This window comes from Nestor notabilis, unplaced genomic scaffold, assembly GCF_000696875.1.
Source record: "Nestor notabilis isolate BGI_N333 unplaced genomic scaffold, ASM69687v1 scaffold25977, whole genome shotgun sequence".
Classification (NCBI taxonomy): Eukaryota; Metazoa; Chordata; class Aves; order Psittaciformes; family Psittacidae; genus Nestor; species Nestor notabilis.
The window spans coordinates 9309-28245 of NW_009938261.1; the positions used below are offsets into that span (position 1 = coordinate 9309).

The window sequence follows — 18937 nt, forward strand, 5'->3', positions numbered from 1 at the left end:
CAAGGTCAGGTTGGACACAGGGGCTTGGAGCAACCTGCTCTAGTGGAAGGTGTCCCTGCCCATGGCAGGGGTTGGAGCTGGAGGAGCTTTAGGGTCCCTTCAACCCAAACCAGTCTGGGATTCTGTGATTGTGAGATGAGGACTTCACATTACTGGTATCAGGGCATATCCATTATCCCATGCAAAGGAAAAGGGTTGTTGCTAATATTCCTCTTCTCTGCCCTGTCTTTCCACCAAAGGAAGCTCCCTGCCTCTGAGGACCACAGAAATGAATTGGAGTACATGGAAGAAATGCAAAGCTCATTTTAGTGAGGCACTTGATGCCACCAAATTGTGTCCCCAGGAGCACAAACTGCCATGTGGGTTATGTCCAAATTTCCTGTTTCAATCAACATTAATTTAGGGCAGGAAAAGGATCAATTTCACTGTGAGACTATAAAAGAAATAAAAGTAACAATACTCACTTTTCCTTATAAGGGTATGGGTCACTTTTGAGGCTTTGTTCGGAAATGACCATTCTCTGGTACAACATTCCTAGGAAATGGAAGAAGATAAACACGCAGGAGTCAGAACATAAGGAATGACAACACAACTCACTGGAGCCACTCAGCACTACTCCTGGTTGTAGAGGCTGACGGTGGGTCTGCCAAGTCGATGAACACTCATTGCTGGTGAGACAAATGTAAAAAAGCCAAGAATCAGGCCCAGAGTTAAAAATAGCCAAGGACAAAGATAGACCATGCTACAGAAAAAGAAAACTCCTTCTACTCAGGGACACTTTCCTGTATTTCCCTTCCTTTGTTTAGAGGATTATGAGCTTAGGAGCAGCATCGGAAGCAGGAGGAAGAGCCCTGCTCCCAGCCTCCCTGCCCAGGGCCATGTCAGGAGACAGCGGTTGGGTGGATACGAAGAGAACAACATGTTTCTGAACCAGGAGAGATGTGCTCTGCCCTCACCTAGCTCTGGGGTAGGGAAGATACATCCACCTCACACTGCTCAGGTGCAGTGATCTCCTGAACCTTGTTATGAACCCTGCTGGACATCTGCATCTCCCCACACTCAATCCTTCTTTCACCAGGAGCTGGGTGAGATAAAGGTGGGCCCCAGAGCTCCAGACAACACAGCACTGGGGAAGAATGGTAGGAGTCATGCTGGTGAGTGGAGACTACCAAGAATGGCACTTTCTCTGTAATGTCCCACCAAGTCTCTCATATTTTACCTCCCCCTCACAAGGTATCTGCATCTTGCACTGTTTTACAGGCTTGATTTAAAGACTTTTATTTAAGAAAACTTTAATGAGAAGAATTCTAATGAGCAACACAGAGAAAAATGAAAGTAGGGTTCTCCTTTGGCTTGCTTCCTAAAAGCGGTTGTTCTCAGCAGAAACTAATGCACAGGCAGCGGAGGGAGAACCCGTGCCCCACAGCCTGCAACTCAGCCTCAGATGGAGATATCACTTTGGAAAAGGAGACCTCCACAAAAAGTCCTGAGATGCCCATGCTGGAGCATAAGCACCCTTTTCTCACATAGACAGACGGTGTATGTATACCTGGCTTTAGACAGGCTGGACTTGACTCTGGTGGTGCCCACATTGACAGCAGAAGGACCCCAATGTTTTCTGCTAGTAACTAAGGCTCAACAGCCTGAAATCAGGAAAGAGGAACCCTCCATCCAAATGCACCCCTAAGACTCCCAAGCATTTGTCCTCCCCACTGCAGAAATCCTTGCCGTGGCTCCCTGCATTAGGCAAAGGCCAACTCTGGGATGGAAATCCCCCTAGGATGCCACTGCCATTGCCCCCAGCACCCAAGCCATTCACTGTGCCATGCATGGGCAGAGGAGAGAGCCCTCATACCTGGTGCTGTCCTTTCCATCTTCAGCCTGATGGCATAGTCCAAGCCAATGGTGCAGAAAGGCTTGGGCAGGGTGAGCAGCTTCTTACAGAAATCATACACTCTGCCACAGAGCTCGTTGGAGATGCAGGGAGCCTGGAGTGAGAAAGGGGCAGATAAGGAGATGTCACAGGCAGTGATCCCTAAGGGTGCTCTCCCCACAGCACACCCCAGGGTGGGAGGGTGCAGAGCAACACCAAGTTCAACATGGATTTAAATGCAATATAAGAAGCAGAATCAGGCCCTACAATGGTTTGGAAACCCCCAGTAATACCCACTGAAGGACTGTGAGCACATTTTTGCCAGGTTATGGCTTCCTGCACCATCAGGCACCTAAACAGCTCCAGAGGAGGGGATCAGCTGGAAGGACCCGTCACTTCCACACATCACAGATGACAGTGCCTCAGCCACCAAACAGCACACTGCAAAATGCACATTTGAGTCCACCTGTGGCAGTCCCAGGGCTTTGCTGGGTGAGTACTGGGGTAGTTCAGCACAGGAATAGGTGCTGAGTGACCTCGGGTGGGCCCTTCTGTGGGCTCCGATTTCCCCAGATCTTGCCCCAGTGAAGCCCACGAGTAACTCACCTTTATCAAGGCGTACATCAGGGTGTGCAGCAGGGGGATGATGTAATGCCTGAAGTCACCTCGCTCTGCCTGTGGGACCAAAAGGAACCATTAGCACTGGGCAGGGTGCTGGGATGGGAGACACCAGAGCCAGGGGAGCTACTGGAGACCCCAACATGTGCTGGGTTCTGTCTGTGCAGCCACTCCAATGCCCTGGGTGATGCTCCCTGGGTCAAGGTGGGGTTTGGGATCCCTGACAGGCCCAGGGTGGGCAGGATGTCCCTGAGGCAGTAGGTGCTGCTTGGTGGGCATCCCATACAGCCAAGCCCTGGGGAGAGGTGTAAGGGAATGGACCACAGGGCGGAGATTGCTGTAGGGATGTGGAGCTTCAGGAGCTGATGTAAGAGCATGGTTTGCACATGCAGCAGCCATGGTGGGAGAGAACCAGCAGAAGTTTCTATTTGAGCTCACTGACAAGCTCTTTTCTGTTGCAAAAACTCATGTGGAAATACAAAACCTCTAGGAAAAACCTGTCTTACATTTGGTGGGTGTGGGACCAGAGTGAACAGGGAGGAGAGATGCTCTTGCATCCCCATTTTGGCCCATGGGAAGCCAGATGGATGCTCAAGCTGACACGGATCCAGTCCCTCCCTGCAGCCCAGTCTAGCTCTAACAGCAGCTCCAACAACAGGAGGTAAAACTGGGAAAGATATTTTTACCTCAAAGATATTTCTAGCACCTTTCTTCAGGGCTTTGTGCTGATGGATCCGAGTTCAATGGAACTGATGGCAGCAAAGCTTTAGAAATCATCAATAAAATGAGTAACACTGAATTGCTGAAACCAGCTCATATTTGCCCTCGTCCTTGGTGGAACTCAAGCATGAGGAATAACTGCATGATGTTCACAGTGCTTTGATGTGTGCACTGTGCTGCACTGACACCTTGGTTCAAGTGTGTGATATGGGTGTTGATGGAGGGGGGTGACAGGGTCTGCGGAGGCACTGAGCAGCACCAAACAGCACCCAGAGACATGGGAGCTGGTCAATGCCAAGCAAGGCAGCTCCATCCTTCGAGCTCAAAGGGAGAACCAGCAAAGATGCAGAGCAGATGGTACTTGGAAGTTCCTGCACACAGGACAGGTGGCAGGGACTCATCACCAGCATGGGGAGGAGGAGGGGGAGCAGGGACAAGGGATGTTCCTCACTGCATCGGAATGAGAAGGCGCTGGGTAAAGTGAAACAGGCTCATCAGAAAGAAAAGGCGCTACTGCACATGACACCTCACCAAACCACAGGCCAGGCCCACGCGAGGATGCTGCGAGCGCTGAAGGTTTCCATGAGACCAGAAAATGACAAGAGAAATCAATGAAACAAAGAACCCGTCACAAGTTTTCCAGCAGCTGCTCTCAGGACAGGACCCTGCCCTGGGGGATTCTGCTCTGACACCCTCTGCAGTGGGAATGAGTGAGGCAGAGCAGGAAATTCCACTCTACCTGTGACTGCAGCTAGCTGGGGCGGGATGAGGGAGATCTGGGGGTGGTCTGAAGTGTTTCTCTCTGTGCTACTTGCAACCAAGGAGCCTGGGAAGGTTCCTGCTCTGCCCAGAGCTCACTGTCACTGATGGGGCAAACCTGTTTGAGGTGGAGTTGAGGCCCCATCCTCTGCTCCCCCAGGCACTGCAGCAGGGCACATGCCACAGCAAGGCTGAGCCTGGGGCTCAAGGGATGTCTGTGAGGCAGCACTCACCCTTTCCAGCTCCTTCACCAGGATCCTGACCAGGACAGAGCTGTTACTGGGATTCTGGTCGATTTTCTTATGCAGGGTCCATCGCAGCATCCCTGGGAAGTGAAAGCCAAGGAAGGTGTCAGATGCAGAGCAGTGATGGGTCAGGGGCAGTGTTTCACTAAGGAACCAGGAGACCTGGGCACTGCTGCTGCAGAAATCATCCACTGGGATGCTACATTGACAACACCATCAGAGTTAAACCAGGCTTTGCTGCCCTCTGCTCCAATCACTGACCCTCTGCAAGGGACAAGTCATGCTGCTGCCCTAATTCTGGATGCAGCATTGATGTATCGCACCTCTAATACTGGGAAACCTCTGGAAAAATGACCTTGAGATCCTAGGACATGGGAGCAGGGCTGTAAAAACAAGGCAGGGCAATGGACGTGAAGTTCTGTTTGCTGTTTCCTATGTTGCTCTGCCTGCTTTCACCTCCTGCCCCAAAGAATTTGGGTTCCTGCTGGCCCCAGCACACAGCACCTGAATGCTGGCTGCCAATAGGTCACACTCAGAGCAAGGACCACAAAACACCTCAGTCCTGAAGATGTCAAGGCTCATTCCAGACAAAACCTGACTTAATTAACTGTAAAATATCCCAGGCACTCCAAGTAGAATCAGTTCTTCAAAATGAATTCATTTCCTGAGGCTGCAGCAGTCCAGTTGCCAGGTCAGCTAGGGTTTGCTTCTCCAAAACCATAACACGGGGATTCCAATTGACTCTTTAGGAGGAGCTGAGCAGCATGTAGCAAAGCAATATTCCGTAGGGAGAGACAGCGAGACTCCCAGCTCAGAGGTGTTGAGTTGGGCAGGTCTGTGTAGGAACAGCATCACAGACTTTGGCATTCGCTGTCATCCCACCTCAGTGCTGGACCTTCTGGGCAAGTGAAGGGTGTAAAGGATGTTAAGAGACATGCAGAGGAGGGATGGAAGCTGCTGAGGGGCGGACAGCTCCAAAAGCAGGTTAGAAAGGGCAGACGAGCACCGGGGAGGTGAGGCCGCCCCATGTCCCCCCACCCCACGGAGCGATGTGGGTTTGGGACCAAGCAGTGCCCCACCAAGGCGAGTGCTGGCCCTGGCGCTGTGCCCGGGTCCGTCCTACCTCGGTCGCACTGGCAGGCGGGGTGGTGCCCATCCAGCTCTCGCAGCAGTGTGCGGACACGGCGCAGGATGTCCGACTCCACCTCTGCAGGGACAAAGAGGACGTGAGGCTTCACCCAGGGACAGCCCCGGAGAAGGAGGCTTTTGGCTTTGAGCCTGGATGAGCTCCATGGAAACAGGGCAGTGGTGCTGGCAGCAAATGCCACCCCGTGGATGGGTAGCCCCTGCAGCCGTACTGGAGAGCTAAGTGCTCCTGCAGGGACCTGGTGGTGGGGAAGCTCTGCAGAGCATTGCTCATACGTGAGATCTCCCCTTGTTCAATAAAGAAATTACACATTAAATATAGAGACTAACAAAAATAAACCACAATGCAGCACGAGGGATCACAGAATCAATTCAGCTGGAAAAGACCTTTAAAATCATAGAGTTCACCCGTTCCCAGCACTGCCAAGGCCACCACTAAGCCCTGGCACTGAGGCCTCGGCTACACGGGCTGTGAACACTTGCAGGGATGGTGACTCCAGCACTGCCCTGGGCAGCCTGTTCCAATGCCTGAGCACCCTCTGGGGAAGGAATTGTTCCTCAGCTCCATCTAAACCTGCCCTGGTGCAGCTTGAGGCCGTTTCCTCTTGTCCCATCCCTTGTTCCTTGGTGATGAATGAAAGAGCACTGTGCTCTGGCACTGCGTGGATTCAGTGTCAACCTCACACCCATTGCAAGGAGCACTCTTACAACAAGGCCTCACCCCTCATGGGAAACCCAGGCAGAGCCACCATGTCACCTCCTGCCTTCCACCCATGGCCCCTCGCAGCCCCCCTGGGTGCAACCAGCCACCCTTGGGGACTGAGCACGTTCAGCTCCCCAGGCGGGGACCCGAGGTGGGTGTTTCTCCCTGGTCACCACCACACACACCTTGTACCTGTCAATACCAGACTGTGTCCTGCTCTCAGCCAAAAGTCATTGTGTCAACCTCAGACCTGCCCTGAAGTGATGACGAGTGAGCTCATGTGCAGGTGGCTGGCCATGGATGGCAACACAGCACGTGTGAGAGCATGTGGGGTATCGGCTGGGCAAGCTGCAAGGTCCCTTCATCATGGCCTGTCTTTGTGTCCCTTCTTACACTGGGCCACTCCTTCTCTCTCAGCAAAATGATTCTTGCTCCTTTGTAATAGAAACAAGAGCATCGTATAAAGTTGGGCATTCATCAGGTGATGTTCTCCTGGACAAAGCTGTGGGCTGGAGCAGGCAGAACATGCCCTGATCCAGGAGAGCATCTCAGGTGTTTGTAGTAATAACATCCCAGGGCCCTTTCCCAGGGCATGTTCCTGTCTCTGTGTTCACTGGTGGGGCCCAAACCATTGCCAGTAGTGGCTGAGTGCCTCCTGCCTGCATGGCAAGGATGCAAGCAAGGAGAAACTTATCCAGGTGCTAAGGAGGCTCCAGACACGTACTGCCTGGTCTGAGCTGCCTCATCCACATGGGATTGCCTTTGGGGTCAGTGTCATTACCACCACACCTCCTGCCCAGTTTTGCTCCTAGATTTTCTCATTCCCTTTCTTCTGCCACAGCTCCATTTCCCCTGTCAGAGCAATGCAGAAATCCCTGCCAGAGGAACGCAGGAGGGCAGTGGTAGGCACTCATCTTTACCTACAAGAAACAGAGGAGGCAGCCAGGGTGACGCTACTGAAGAGCTGTGCTCAGGGACCACAGCCTCCAAACCTCCTTCCTTGGCTCTGGAAGGCAATAAAGCCAACCAGGCTGGGTATGGTTGGCAGAGCAGGGGTGCTTCGGGCTTTACAAGGAACAGGGGCTGGAGGAGGTGGGTTGGGGGCATCTCCAGTGAGTGTTCCTGTGGGCAGAGGACCATCAACATGTGATCATGTAGGAGATGGAGCAGCTTTGAGCATCTGGCCCCTCGTCCCATGGAGACCCATGCACGATCCCAGGGTGGGTTTGAAGTAAAAAACAGAGATGATTTTTTGCTCTTATACCACGTCTTTTAGTGGTTGCCCAGGGTTATCATACGGGGGAGCAGATGTGGTGCCCCACAGTTGCCACCATTCCCACTGGTGACAGGCAAGAGAGAGCAGGAGCACTTTGCCCCTCAGCATCCCTGCTTGCTCCTCATCACCAGCTCACAGGGCAGGCAGCGAGGCTGGACATGACAAGCCCCTCTTGCCCTCTCCAAGCCCAAGACTGCAGTTCCATGGGTGCAGTGAGATGGTGACCAGGGCATAGGGGCAGCAGACATGAGCCCTGCATAAAAGACAACTGGGAAATGCAAAATGTAAAGTACTGGGGTTGGCCTATTCCCAAGTACACCCCAATAGCCAAAACAGCTCATCCCCTTAAGGATGCTTGTACAGAGGATTCATTCAATTCAGGCTTCTTCTGCAGAGGAGAACTTAGTGCTGCAGCTTCAGTGGAAGCTGTGTCAGGAAACAACCACACACCCAAGTTCACAGTTGTTTCCATGTCCTGGTGAAGCTGTGTGTGTGTACAGAGGAACTCCCCTCTCTGCCAGCACAGTTCGTGCCATCATACCCACCCAGGGAGAAAGTGGAGCGCAGAAGTGGCCTTGGAACAGGATTTTCTCATTTTGCAGTGTCATTTGGGGAAACGTCTTGAAAATTCATGTTTTCTCTCCTTGTTTTCTCCCAGATGATTCCGTGAAGCTCCTCAGTTTCACTGCTATGTTTTGCACTGGGGAATTCTACAATAATGGACTATTTGGAATTTCCTATTCTTTCCATTTGTGTATGTTTTTAATTACCAGGGAAGCTTTTCCTGAGCACTGATATAAATACTCTCTTTTTCTAAATCAAAGCGATTACAGCCCCTATACGCTGAGTTTCCTTCATAGGGAGCAGAGCGTCTGCTCCAACACAAACAAGAGGCACTTTGATCTAAAAACAGCCTCAACCCACCAGTGACAAACGGTAGTGGCTTAGAAATGAAATAAAACGTTTCAGCATCGATATCCTGACCTCAGGGTGCCGGGAAAAGCACCTTGTGAACCAGCGTGAAAGTAAAACACACATTGCGGGGGAGGGGTGGGGGACGACGAGGAGCACCAAAATATACAATTAAACACAAAACTGCTTTAAAATTCAGATGTGAGTTGTTGCCAGACCTGGTGGTTTCAAAGGGCCCTACAGCAAACCTTCTGTCTGCCTCGTAGTGGCTTCGTGCCTCATCTCCCATCTACCCAGCAGGGTCTGCCAACACCTTGCAAAGATCAAGGTCTGCCCAAAGGCAGTGAGACCTCTGTAGATACCCACATATTCCATCAGAGGGTACCCAAAGCACAAGAAGGCAGACAAAGGGGGTTCATTGGGTTGGGATCCCCCCCACCAGGGTCTGCGCATCACCCACCTGTGCTGTCCATGGCTGTGCTGAGGCTGCAGTGCGGGGTGGGCTCGGCGGCTGCAGGGTGTCTGCAGTGACGGGTGAGTGCAGAGCTGCTCCTCACTCCACACGGGCATGGCCTTGGGTCCTGTGCCTCACCTGCAGAAAGACAGGGCATGCTTGGCTGAGGCTGGCGGTGGAGAGCAGGATCAGCCTGAACCTTGGTGGGGAGCGCAGAGCCATCGGGATGCTGTGGGCATGGGACCCCAGCATGGAGGATGTCTGCAGGGAGGGAGGCAGAGCTCTACGCGTGAGCACAGCATGTCTCAGGGACTGTGTTTTCCTGGAGAAAGCTGCAGCTCAAAGCTGAACCCATGTAAACACTTGGCCCCCAAAGCTGCCTGCAGCAAGGAGGACCCCAGGAATGCGCATCACCAAGCAGGGCAGAATAGGTAACCTCAGCATCCCTGGGATTCAAGAAGAAATGCTCAGGTTAAGTCAAACGGAGTCTGAAATGCAAAAGCCCAACCAGGAAAATGTAAAAAAAGAGCCCAGATTTCCATGAGGTTTCTCTACTTGGTGTGTGCTGAGCTGCTGCCATCCTGAGCCAGCATCCCAGAGACAAGCCCCAGGGAAAGCTTGGAGCCGGTTGCACTGCAGAGGGAAGCCATCCCGGGGCCAGACAGCTTCCCTTGCCCTCAAGCACTGTTCTATCCAAAGAAAGAGGAACAAAAATATAAACCCTGCTTGCTGAGAAGAAAGGAAGGAGATTTGCCTATGACAGGCTGATGGCAGAGAGCACAAGGGAGGTGAGGACAGGGTCCTTCCTAAGGCCAGGGGCTTGCTACAGCAAAACAACTGCCTCTGCTTGCACAGCTGGTAGGGCCAGGGCCAGGAGCAAGGAGGAGATTCCAACTCTCCTCCAGCTCAGCTTGGTCATAGAATCATAGAATGGTTTGTGTTGGAAGGGACCTTAAAGCTCATCCAGCTCCAACCCCTGCCATGGGCAGGGACACCTTCCACTAGAGCAGGTTGCTCCAAGCCCCTGTGTCCAACCTGGCCTTGAACACTGCCAGGGATGGGGCAGCCACAGCTTCTCTGGGCACCCTGTGCCAGTGCCTCAGCACCCTCCCAGGGAAGAGCTTCTGCCTCAGAGCTCATCTCAATCTCCCCTCTGGCAGGTTAAAGCCATTCCCCTTGTCCTGTCCCTACATGACCTTGAAGGTCCTGTCCAATGCAAATCATGCTATGATTCTCCGAAATGAGATGTGCCTCCTGAACACTGCAGGAGAGGAGATCATCAACTCATCCTCCTAATTTCTAAAATTACAGCTCAGCCCCTTGTTTCACTGGTTACAGAAGGAAAAAGAACAATCCCTCTAAGCCGTTACAAGCGCAAGAGCAGCGTTACACAAACAGTGAGTGCTTCACGCTGTGGTCCACAAAGTATTTCTTGCTGGGAAAAGCACTGGGGTCCCCAGTGCCATGGGAGACACACATGGAGGGCGCCAAGTAGCAGTGCTGGGGCTGTGCCCTGCCCCACAGAGCCTTCCTGATGAAGTGAGACACAGCCTGGTGCTAACTGTGCCTGTGGTTTTCCACATCCGCACCCTACCTGCCCGCATGTGGGAGGGGAGCTGGTGACCCAGCACGGAGCCCGCTCACCAGCGCTCCGCTTCCCGACTTAGAATAGGACTCAGCAGCGCCCGAGGGACCTGAGCTTCTCCTCCCGGAGACACTTCGGGTGGCACTTCACCTGCCCGCTTTCCTCACTGTCAGCAGAGGAGCTAAGGTTGGATCCAGAGCCAACCTGCCTGCTCCGAGTGCCTCGGTCTCCCAAGAAAACTCAATGTAAAATGCCCCAAACTGGTCCCCAGCTCATTCAGAGTCCAGTCAGTGTCTGCAGGAGGACAGGTAAGTGTTGTATGAGAAGAGGCATGAAAGGGCATCGATAGAAACAGGCTGGAGAGGGGTCTAGCTCTGGGGTCAGTTCTCACTTGGCCTGGCCATAACCAGCACACACAGAAATGTGCAGAAAATCACCCATTTTCACTGGGGATGTTTCTGACCACTCTGCTCCCGTGAGTGGGGGGACCAGAGCCACCAAAGGAGGAGGAGGAGCGATGAAGGGCTGAAGGTGGGGAAAGCTGAACAGCATCTGCCCCAGTTCAGACAGCAGGACCACCTTTGCCCTCCCTGGGCACAACAGACAGACCTGCCTCTCATGGGCTTCATCAGGACTTCCCTGACAGCAGCTGTGACCCTGCGACCACCCCAACACAAATCCAAACCCAGTAACACAGTGAGGGAGGCTCTGAAGATGCAAGAGCCTGTGCTGCAACCAAGGACTTAATTCAGCCTTTGCACAGAGCACTTTCAGACAGTCCCTTGCCTGAGGAGATGGAGGCTGCTCCCCAGCCAAGGTGCATGGGTAGCTTATGGGTGCCATTAATGAAGGCAGGCTAATTTATGCCAGATTATCTGGCCTTGGCACCCCTTTGGCTGAGCAGAGTGTAGCAGGGAGCAAAGACCCAACCTATGGTCCCCTGTGAAGGACACTGCCAGCCCCTGCCCTGGCATTGATGCTGCTCTGGGCAGAGGCTGACCATAAGGGATGAAGCCCATCCCTTGGCAGGAGAGATTCCTTGGGTGCTACCTAGAAGCCGTGTGTCACCACAGGGAAACAACCGCCACCTGAAGCTGAATTGACTCACTTAGAGCTGCTGATTTGGGTGAAAAAGCATTTTAGCCGAGGGTGTGTGGAACTACAGACTCACACCATGGAGACCCCAGTGCTGGTGTCAGAGCAGTGGGGAATGTCACCCACCGGCACCAGAAACCTGGGCTGTAGCAGGATCCCTATCGCTGCCCCAGGCTGTTTCTTGGCCTGCTGAGACAGGATCAGCCCCTACACCCACTTTGCCAGGCTTTTCCCAGGACACAGGAGCCATAAATCCCCTGGGAGACAAGAAATGACATGCGGGGATGTGATGCTGTGGTGCTGTGATGCTGGAAACACTCCTTTCCTAGAGAAGATGGAGAGGGATGTCCCTGCACCCACTGCATGCAGGGACAAATCCCTTCCTGTTGGCTTCTTTGCCATTGCCACCGCTTCTGGTCTCAGATCATGGGGCTAAAGACCCTGGTTACAGCCACTCTGTGTCCATCAAGCCCTGACCCACCATGTGCTGTGAGCAGGCGGTGGGGTCCCCATGCCCATGGCTTGCTCAGGCTCTGCGTGGGAATGACAGACGCAGAGATGTGTCTGAGCTGCACTGCAGTCCTGCTTCTCCTGAAGGGATCCAGGAAAGCCAGGTTTGCACAGCTGGCCTGGTGCCTCGTGCAGGAACACTTGCAACCAGGGGACTTCACCTCTAGAGCCAGACCCTCAGCATTAACTGTGCCACATCGCAGTATCTCAGCACAGCAGACTGGGGATGCGGGGGACAGCAAGTGTCATGTCAAGCACAGTCCCCAGAGGAAGGGGAGCACAAGACAGCAGAGTCCCCTGCTACAGCCAGCCGTCTCTGCCTGCCTCGTCTCTCCCTAAATGACTGATCCCTGCTGCAAGCAGGGGGATATTGTCCCCATTTCTAGGGATGGATTCGGCACTGCTCCTGGTGCCTGGTGGGCTAACTCAGACCTTTCTCCTGGGAACAATGCCCTGCTCCCTGGAAGTCAGGGGATGGGATCCCCCATCACAGCCTGGCCTTGCACTGTTCCCACTGTGAGTGGGAGCAGAGGGACCACGCAAGGAAGGACCCTGTCCCAAACCGGCTCGGCTCCGGGCTGCACTCACCTTCCCTTGCATCCTTCCAGCTCCTGGGATCACAGCTCCCTTCAGGGCACAGGACCATCCCAGCAGGCACATCGTGAGGAGGAGGAGGGAGATGCCAGCAGTGAATCAGGTGCAGCCGAAGGGCACCAGCTCCTCGGCCAAGGTGAGAGCTAGACAGCAAAGCAGCGATCCCTACGGCATCTGCACTGGAGCCTGCACAGCGCTGCCGAGCACGGACGGGGCTTGCTTCTGCTCCGTGTGCGTGTGCCTGAGCTCACTGGTGACCACAGGCTTCCTACCCAGGCAGGAAAGGCTCACGGGCGCCAGCCAACACTCATGACCATGGGGAGCTGAGAGATGAGTTGAGGGGAAACGTGCAAGCCCCGCAAAAGTGCCAGTGAGAGGTAGAAGCTGCTCAGTTCCCTGATCCACACCAGTGAGGGTTCCTCTGCTTTCTGTCCCCCTCCTCCCCCTTGGATCTCTTCCCTTCACTGCAGCAGACACGAGACACATTTCATCCTGTAACTGGTTATTTTGCTGTCTGCCAGCTCAGCAAGACCAGAGTCTTCTCTGCAATCATCCCATTGCTTTGCAGAGCTGCAAATCCCCGCTTCCTCTCTGCAAGTCTTAAAATACCCACAGCATCAGCTGTATTTTATTTCATTTGCAGAAAAAAATGAAAAGGCAAAGGCGAGAAGGGAAGTCACATTCCTCCCTTTGGTTTGCAATAGCTGTGAGGCTTTCAGTGCCAAACCCTGAGTGACTCCAAAGCCACCTTTCCCAGGAGTTTGGGGTATTATGGGAACCAGCTGCCTATCTTCTTGAAAATTAAGAACTTTGTGTTGGAAGTACAGTTCACCCTGGGAAGTGGCAGGTAAGACCAGGGGTTAAAGGGCTTTGCAGCCTCATCCTCCTGTCCCAAACTACCAGGGTGCTGGAGACTGCATAAGCAGGACTTGGATGATCATTCCATAAATCCCATAAAGCCACCTTTAGTGTCCCTTTTCTGCAGGGCAGCAGTAATGGGGACCCAGAGCTGAGGAACAGGTTGTGACGGCTGCTCTGTTTTCACTGAGCTAATACAAGAGGAAGCACGGTCCCACGTAAAGGTGAGGCCACTGGGGCCAGGATCCTCCAGCCTCTGCCTCCCTCCTCTCCTCTCCATCCTCCCCCTCCCTCCTCTCCTCTCCATCCTCCCCGTGCTCACCCCGTTGAACCACCTTCCTCTAAGTAGGGATTCTCTGTTTGCATCATGCTCTGTCGCAGGTCTGCACAAGGAAATAGTCACCGTCCTCCAGGGTTATCCCCTCCCCCGTGCTTACACCCAGGGAAGCATGGTGGGGAGACCACACCAATGTCCTCTCCTTCTGCTGAGGGCTGGCCATTAGCAGGACAGGCACCAAAGAGACTGTGACAAGGCAGGTTTCAGCAGATCACACATCACCCTGTTTGCATTTTGGATATGTCTGGAGCGTTCTAGCTACAGCTGGGTGGGCATCACCAGGCTGTACAGACAGAAGGTCATTGGTTCCTCCATGCTGGAGGATCCATGCTCACTCAGATGTTAGGTTGTTTTAATTATAACATGGGCTAGCACCCTTATAGTGGTCAGACTACATCACCTGCAGTTCCAAAGGACCATAGATCAGTCTCAGCACCTCAGTCCCACACGAGTGGAGGGCCACCAGCCTCCCAGCACCCCCAAGCAGAGACAATCACAGCAAGGCACCACACAGCCACAGCCTCACCAAGAGAGCTGGGCTCTCTTGGAAGTGCTGCCAACACACTGCCAGCAAACACCTAAGAGCCTCTTTTTAAAGTCCTCAGTACGTGAGGATGCTGTGGTGAGATGAAAATCTAGTAGAAGGATGGAGATGTGTCCATCCACATGAGTCATGTCAAATCCATCATACTCGGTGGAGAGAAGTGACTCAGGCTGTCCCGTGGAGACACTCACCATGGGGACGCACAGCTTCCCCAACAGACCTGCTGCTCTGTCTTGCAGGTTCTCAAAAGCCAGTGGAAACCACTAAAACTCAACCCCCCAGACCAGGTGGACACGTGTGACACAGACCAAGGGATGCAGAAAGAGGCTGTGAAAGAAAACCTAAACCCAACCCTGTGCTCGCAGCAAACGGGCTCTCTTGGGAAGCTCAGTCACCCCATCCTGCCCTGGCTTCTCCAGGCATCCTCCACTTCCCAGCACAGCTGGCTTGGGTCCCGAATACCATTACCTGAGCTCTGTTGACCATTGCCAAGCCCTGGGGGATGTCCCCTCTCCCACCTCCCCCTGTGCCCAAGGACAGCACTGACACAGCAAGGCATATGCTTGCTTTCTCCAAGTTATATTTAGTCCCGCTCCAAAGCCAGTCTCCCCGTGCCTTATGCAGCTCTGTATTTAGTTACAAATTCACTCCTCGGGTACGTCTGAGGTTTCCTGTGGTTGTTTATCAGCTTCAGTACAGACGCTCACAAACTAAACCGAGCGTATTGCACAGGCACAACGCATGGAAAGCTGTCCCATGGCCACGTTCCTCCTCTGCCCTCTCCCCCATCCCGCCACCAGTTACTGCCCTGTTCCCGACATTCTCCTCGCTGCAGTGGACACCCTGGCTTGCCCCTAGCGTAAGGAAGGATTGTACTGATACCATCGGAGCGGCGAGCGAGCTGTTCTGAGCTGAAGTGTCCTGAAGGGAGACAGGGCGAGTGCTCGGCCGTGGGGGAGGCGCAGGAGCACGTGTGCTCACAGCGTTCGCGCAGGAGGTGACGGAGGTGCCGTGGAGCAGACCGGCGCTCGCCACCCCTCCGCTGCCCTCCCTCTGCCGCCTGCAGTTGCCTTCGGGCAAGATTAGTTATGAAAGTGGCACATCAGAGGCTTGGTCTAACGTTACAGCCCAGCCCGCGGCTCCTCCGGCAGCGGGGAGAGCGGCTAGAGCACGGGGTCCAGGTCAGGGAGGGGATCTGTCCCCCCTGCTGCGCTCTGGGGAGAACCCGTCTGCAGTCCTACATCCAGCTCTGCTCCAGGTTGGACACAGGGGCTTGGAGCAACCTGCTCTAGTGGAAGGTGTCCCTGCCTATGGCAGGGGTTGGAACTGGATAAGCTTTAAGGTCCCTTCAACACAAACTGTTCTGTCTTTCTATGATCCTGTTTGCAGTCTCCTCTTAAACCAGGTCTGTCTGCCCATGGAGCAGCCACTATTTTTGGCCCTGATCCTGACCTCCAGCCCAGCAGCACAGCTCAGGACAAAAGCAGCTTCCAGCCCGCCTCATTGTCCAGCAAGAGCAGCTTCAGGTTCCCCTGAAGACCTGAACCATGGCCAGGGTGAACACCGAGGGCAGGGTCTGGGTCCATCTCACCTCAGATGATGAACCCCGAGCAAGGTGCCTCAGTGTAAATGAACACTAAGCAAAACCTTCATTATGGAACTCCAAACCCACACAGAGATCACCTGCCTCATTTCTGGCCCCATTCAGACAGGCTGCTGGGGCAGGGAGACCGGCAGAGATGGGGTGGGGGGACCACACGTGCTGTGGACTAGCCTGAAGCCCCCTCTCTGGATTGATTCTCAGCTTCGGCTCAAAACCTGGCAGTGCCTGTGGTTTCAGACAGCTCTGATATCAAACCAGATGCTCCCTCTCAGGCTCTTCCTGCCAAGGAAACACATCTCAAGCTCAGATTCTGCTTTCCAGCAGCACTTTGCTCACTGCTTGCCTGGCAGCTGCTCTGGCAAAGCACATCCCTGCCTGCAAACTGATGCCCATGGAGGGAGAAGGCGAGAATGCCTCTTACAGCCACTTCACTAATGAAACACCTTGGAAGCTTGCACTGGAGTGGACGTTCATCTGCCCATAAGGACTGAATGAGCCTCAGAGCCCTTTGCTAAAGCTGGTGTGGAAGTTGAGCGGCTTCCTGGACACTAACGACTCTTTGGAGACTTCCTTACAGCGTCACTTTGCATTCTTTCTAAGGAAAGACACGAGTTTCCGGAAGCATCAGCGGTTTAGATTTAAGCATCTCCTTCCATTCCCAGAGCTGACTTCAGGAAGAACAACCAGAGGGAAAAAATAAACTTGTTTTGAACGCTGGTGCCAGATTTGCTCGCACTAAACAGCCCAGGCAAGCGCTATCCACCTGAGGGGGAAAGGAAAGCAGGAAGAGCTCAGGATCCCAAATGTGGGCAGCCTGGGAGCAGCCAGCAAGAAGCCGGCTGCACCTTACCCGCTGGCAGCAATGAGCAGGGTAGTGGTGTTCTTCTGGCATTGCTCTGGCAGTGAGGAATGAACAATTGACAAGTGCTGACAGAGTTAACAAGGAGTACAAAGAGCACATTAACAAGGAAGGGGTGAGTATATAATGCTGGACCAAGAGGACAAGGTCAATAACAAGATCTAATTACATGGTACAGGCAACAGCAGAAACCACAGCTTTCTGTAGGACCGTAACACCTCCCAGTAACACCAGTCTGCACTGAAGAATCCCCCTAGAGACTCATAAGCAAAATCCATCCCAGCGCAGATCCCTCACAACAGCAGCTCCCTTGGAAAGCTCCTGTCCAAACCATGTTTGATGGACGGTGCTGTCTTCAAGTCATGTCACACCTCAAAATAGAAAGATGTGACTCAGCCAACACGGCATCTGCCTTCAGAACAGCCGTTGACACCAGCAGAGCTCACAAAAGCAAGAAAGCAACTGGGAAAGCAACTCCTGAGAGCTCCCACGTCTGAGTAGGAGATGTGGTCAGCGTTAGGAGGGCTGGACACAACCAAAATGAGAGTCCTTTTGGGTCAGCTCTTTCCCAAACACTTAGAGCAGGGGAGCTCTCATTTCTTGTGAGAGTCAGAGCTCCCCCCTCTCAAACCCTGCCGAGGTGGCACACAGGGATGCTGGGGAGGGAGGCTGCTGCTCTGCCCACATCCCAGCAGCCGGTTGCAAAGCCAAGGAAGGTGACTCATGAAAGGTTGTTATGCCCCTGCCACAGCAGCAGCCACGCCCACCCCATGTATCAGAAGGTGGGAGTGAGGTGAGAATTCAGTATATCCCAGTGAGGGGGCACACAGAGCAACCCCTGCCGAAGGGGCCACAGACAGTTTTTACAACAAGGTCCCTGCCACCAGTGGGGTTGAGACGATGTCCAGCACAAGCAGGACTGCTCTGAGATAGGATTCACAGGACACCCAGAGGGGAACCTTCTGAACACAAAAGAGAAAATGGAAACTGCTCCAATGGGGATGTGCAAGTTGGTGCCTGGCAATGGGGATCAGTGGCCAGTCACCTCCCACACAGCCCTTCCATAAAGAACAGCTTATTTTACTGTTGCAGCAAAAAAGAAAGCAGTGTTTCTGTCATACAACAACCTGAACATATTGTCCCATACGGTCCAGGAAACACCACTGAAACAACTGCTAGGTGCCCTCTGCCACCTCGCCCAGAGCAAAGAAGTCTTTTCCTCTGTCTGATCTGGGGCTATCCAGCCAGGAATATGGGTTATACCAGAGTGATGGACAGGCAACAGACAGTAAAGTCTCACAGCTCTGTCCCTTTATGAAACAGGACTAAACCAACCAAAATATTTGGCAGTACAGGAACACCATCACAGCTAATCTTCATGGCAGCCCTGGAGGTCAGGACAGCCCAGTGCCAGTGCTGCAGCCCCAGCAGCTCACGGCTGAGTGGAGAGGCTGCAGGGCAGAGCCGTACTGAGGCCAGTGCTGGCTGCAAGCAGCAAGCCCAGGTCTTGCCAGAACAGCTTGAGCCTCTGAGGACTCAAGCTATTTCCTCAGGTCAAATTAATGCTTGAGAGAAAGCTGTGAAGTTTAAACAGGTTTGTGTGGCTGAGCAGAGGCTCTGTCAGAGCTGTATGTGAAACAGCAGAGGCTATTTCACCAGATTAACCCATGTTCTCATCCACTGCAGATGCAGGACATATGTTCAGTTCAGTGGGGCACTAAGCTGTAAGGCTGAATTAATGTCGTGTGGATTTGGGCCATCCACAGAGGAACTCAGAAACTGGTTGAGAAAGGCTCGGGAGTCAGGTACTCCACAACCCAAGTACCAATCAAGTACACACCTAACAGTCTGTAATGCTCAGAGGTGGTAGATCAGAGGAATCCGGGTTTGTGTTCAGGCTTAGTCAAGAGACAGAAATAAAACCTGCTGCTACGTTACATGGACACTTGGAGAACTCCCATGGGAGGCCGAGAGCACCCCCGGAGGTGAGTGGTCAGGGTGTGATGGCCTCTGGTGCAGCTGGAGGATGCAGAGGAAAACACTCACTGGACACAGAGGGGAGGAGGACTCAAACCTGCCCATTGCACAGAGTTGGCTCATCTATATTATTTTGAAGCTCAGGCCCCAAGCACTCCCCTTTTCATTTCCTTTCTGGATGGGGCTGCTGAACTCTCCTTGCTATCGCCACTACCACCACTGTTTATTGCCATGTCACTGGTCAGGGCCCCCCTGGGACAGATGAGGCG

At 53.5% G+C, this 18937-nt stretch overlaps 1 protein-coding gene across 1 annotated transcript in view; it reads right to left on the reverse strand.

Annotated features, from left to right (window-relative positions):
- Positions 1-8725, reverse strand: part of PIK3R6 (phosphoinositide-3-kinase, regulatory subunit 6) — a gene marked incomplete at its 3' end in the record, with an annotated part of 18019 nt that extends 9294 nt beyond the window's left edge. The window contains 6 exon segments of the mRNA XM_010019237.1: positions 465-534; positions 1856-1988; positions 2480-2548; positions 4204-4295; positions 5339-5422; positions 8713-8725. Of these exon segments, the coding sequence (XP_010017539.1) occupies positions 465-534; positions 1856-1988; positions 2480-2548; positions 4204-4295; positions 5339-5422; positions 8713-8725 (461 nt within the window).
- Positions 8726-18937: the final 10212 nt, after the last annotated feature.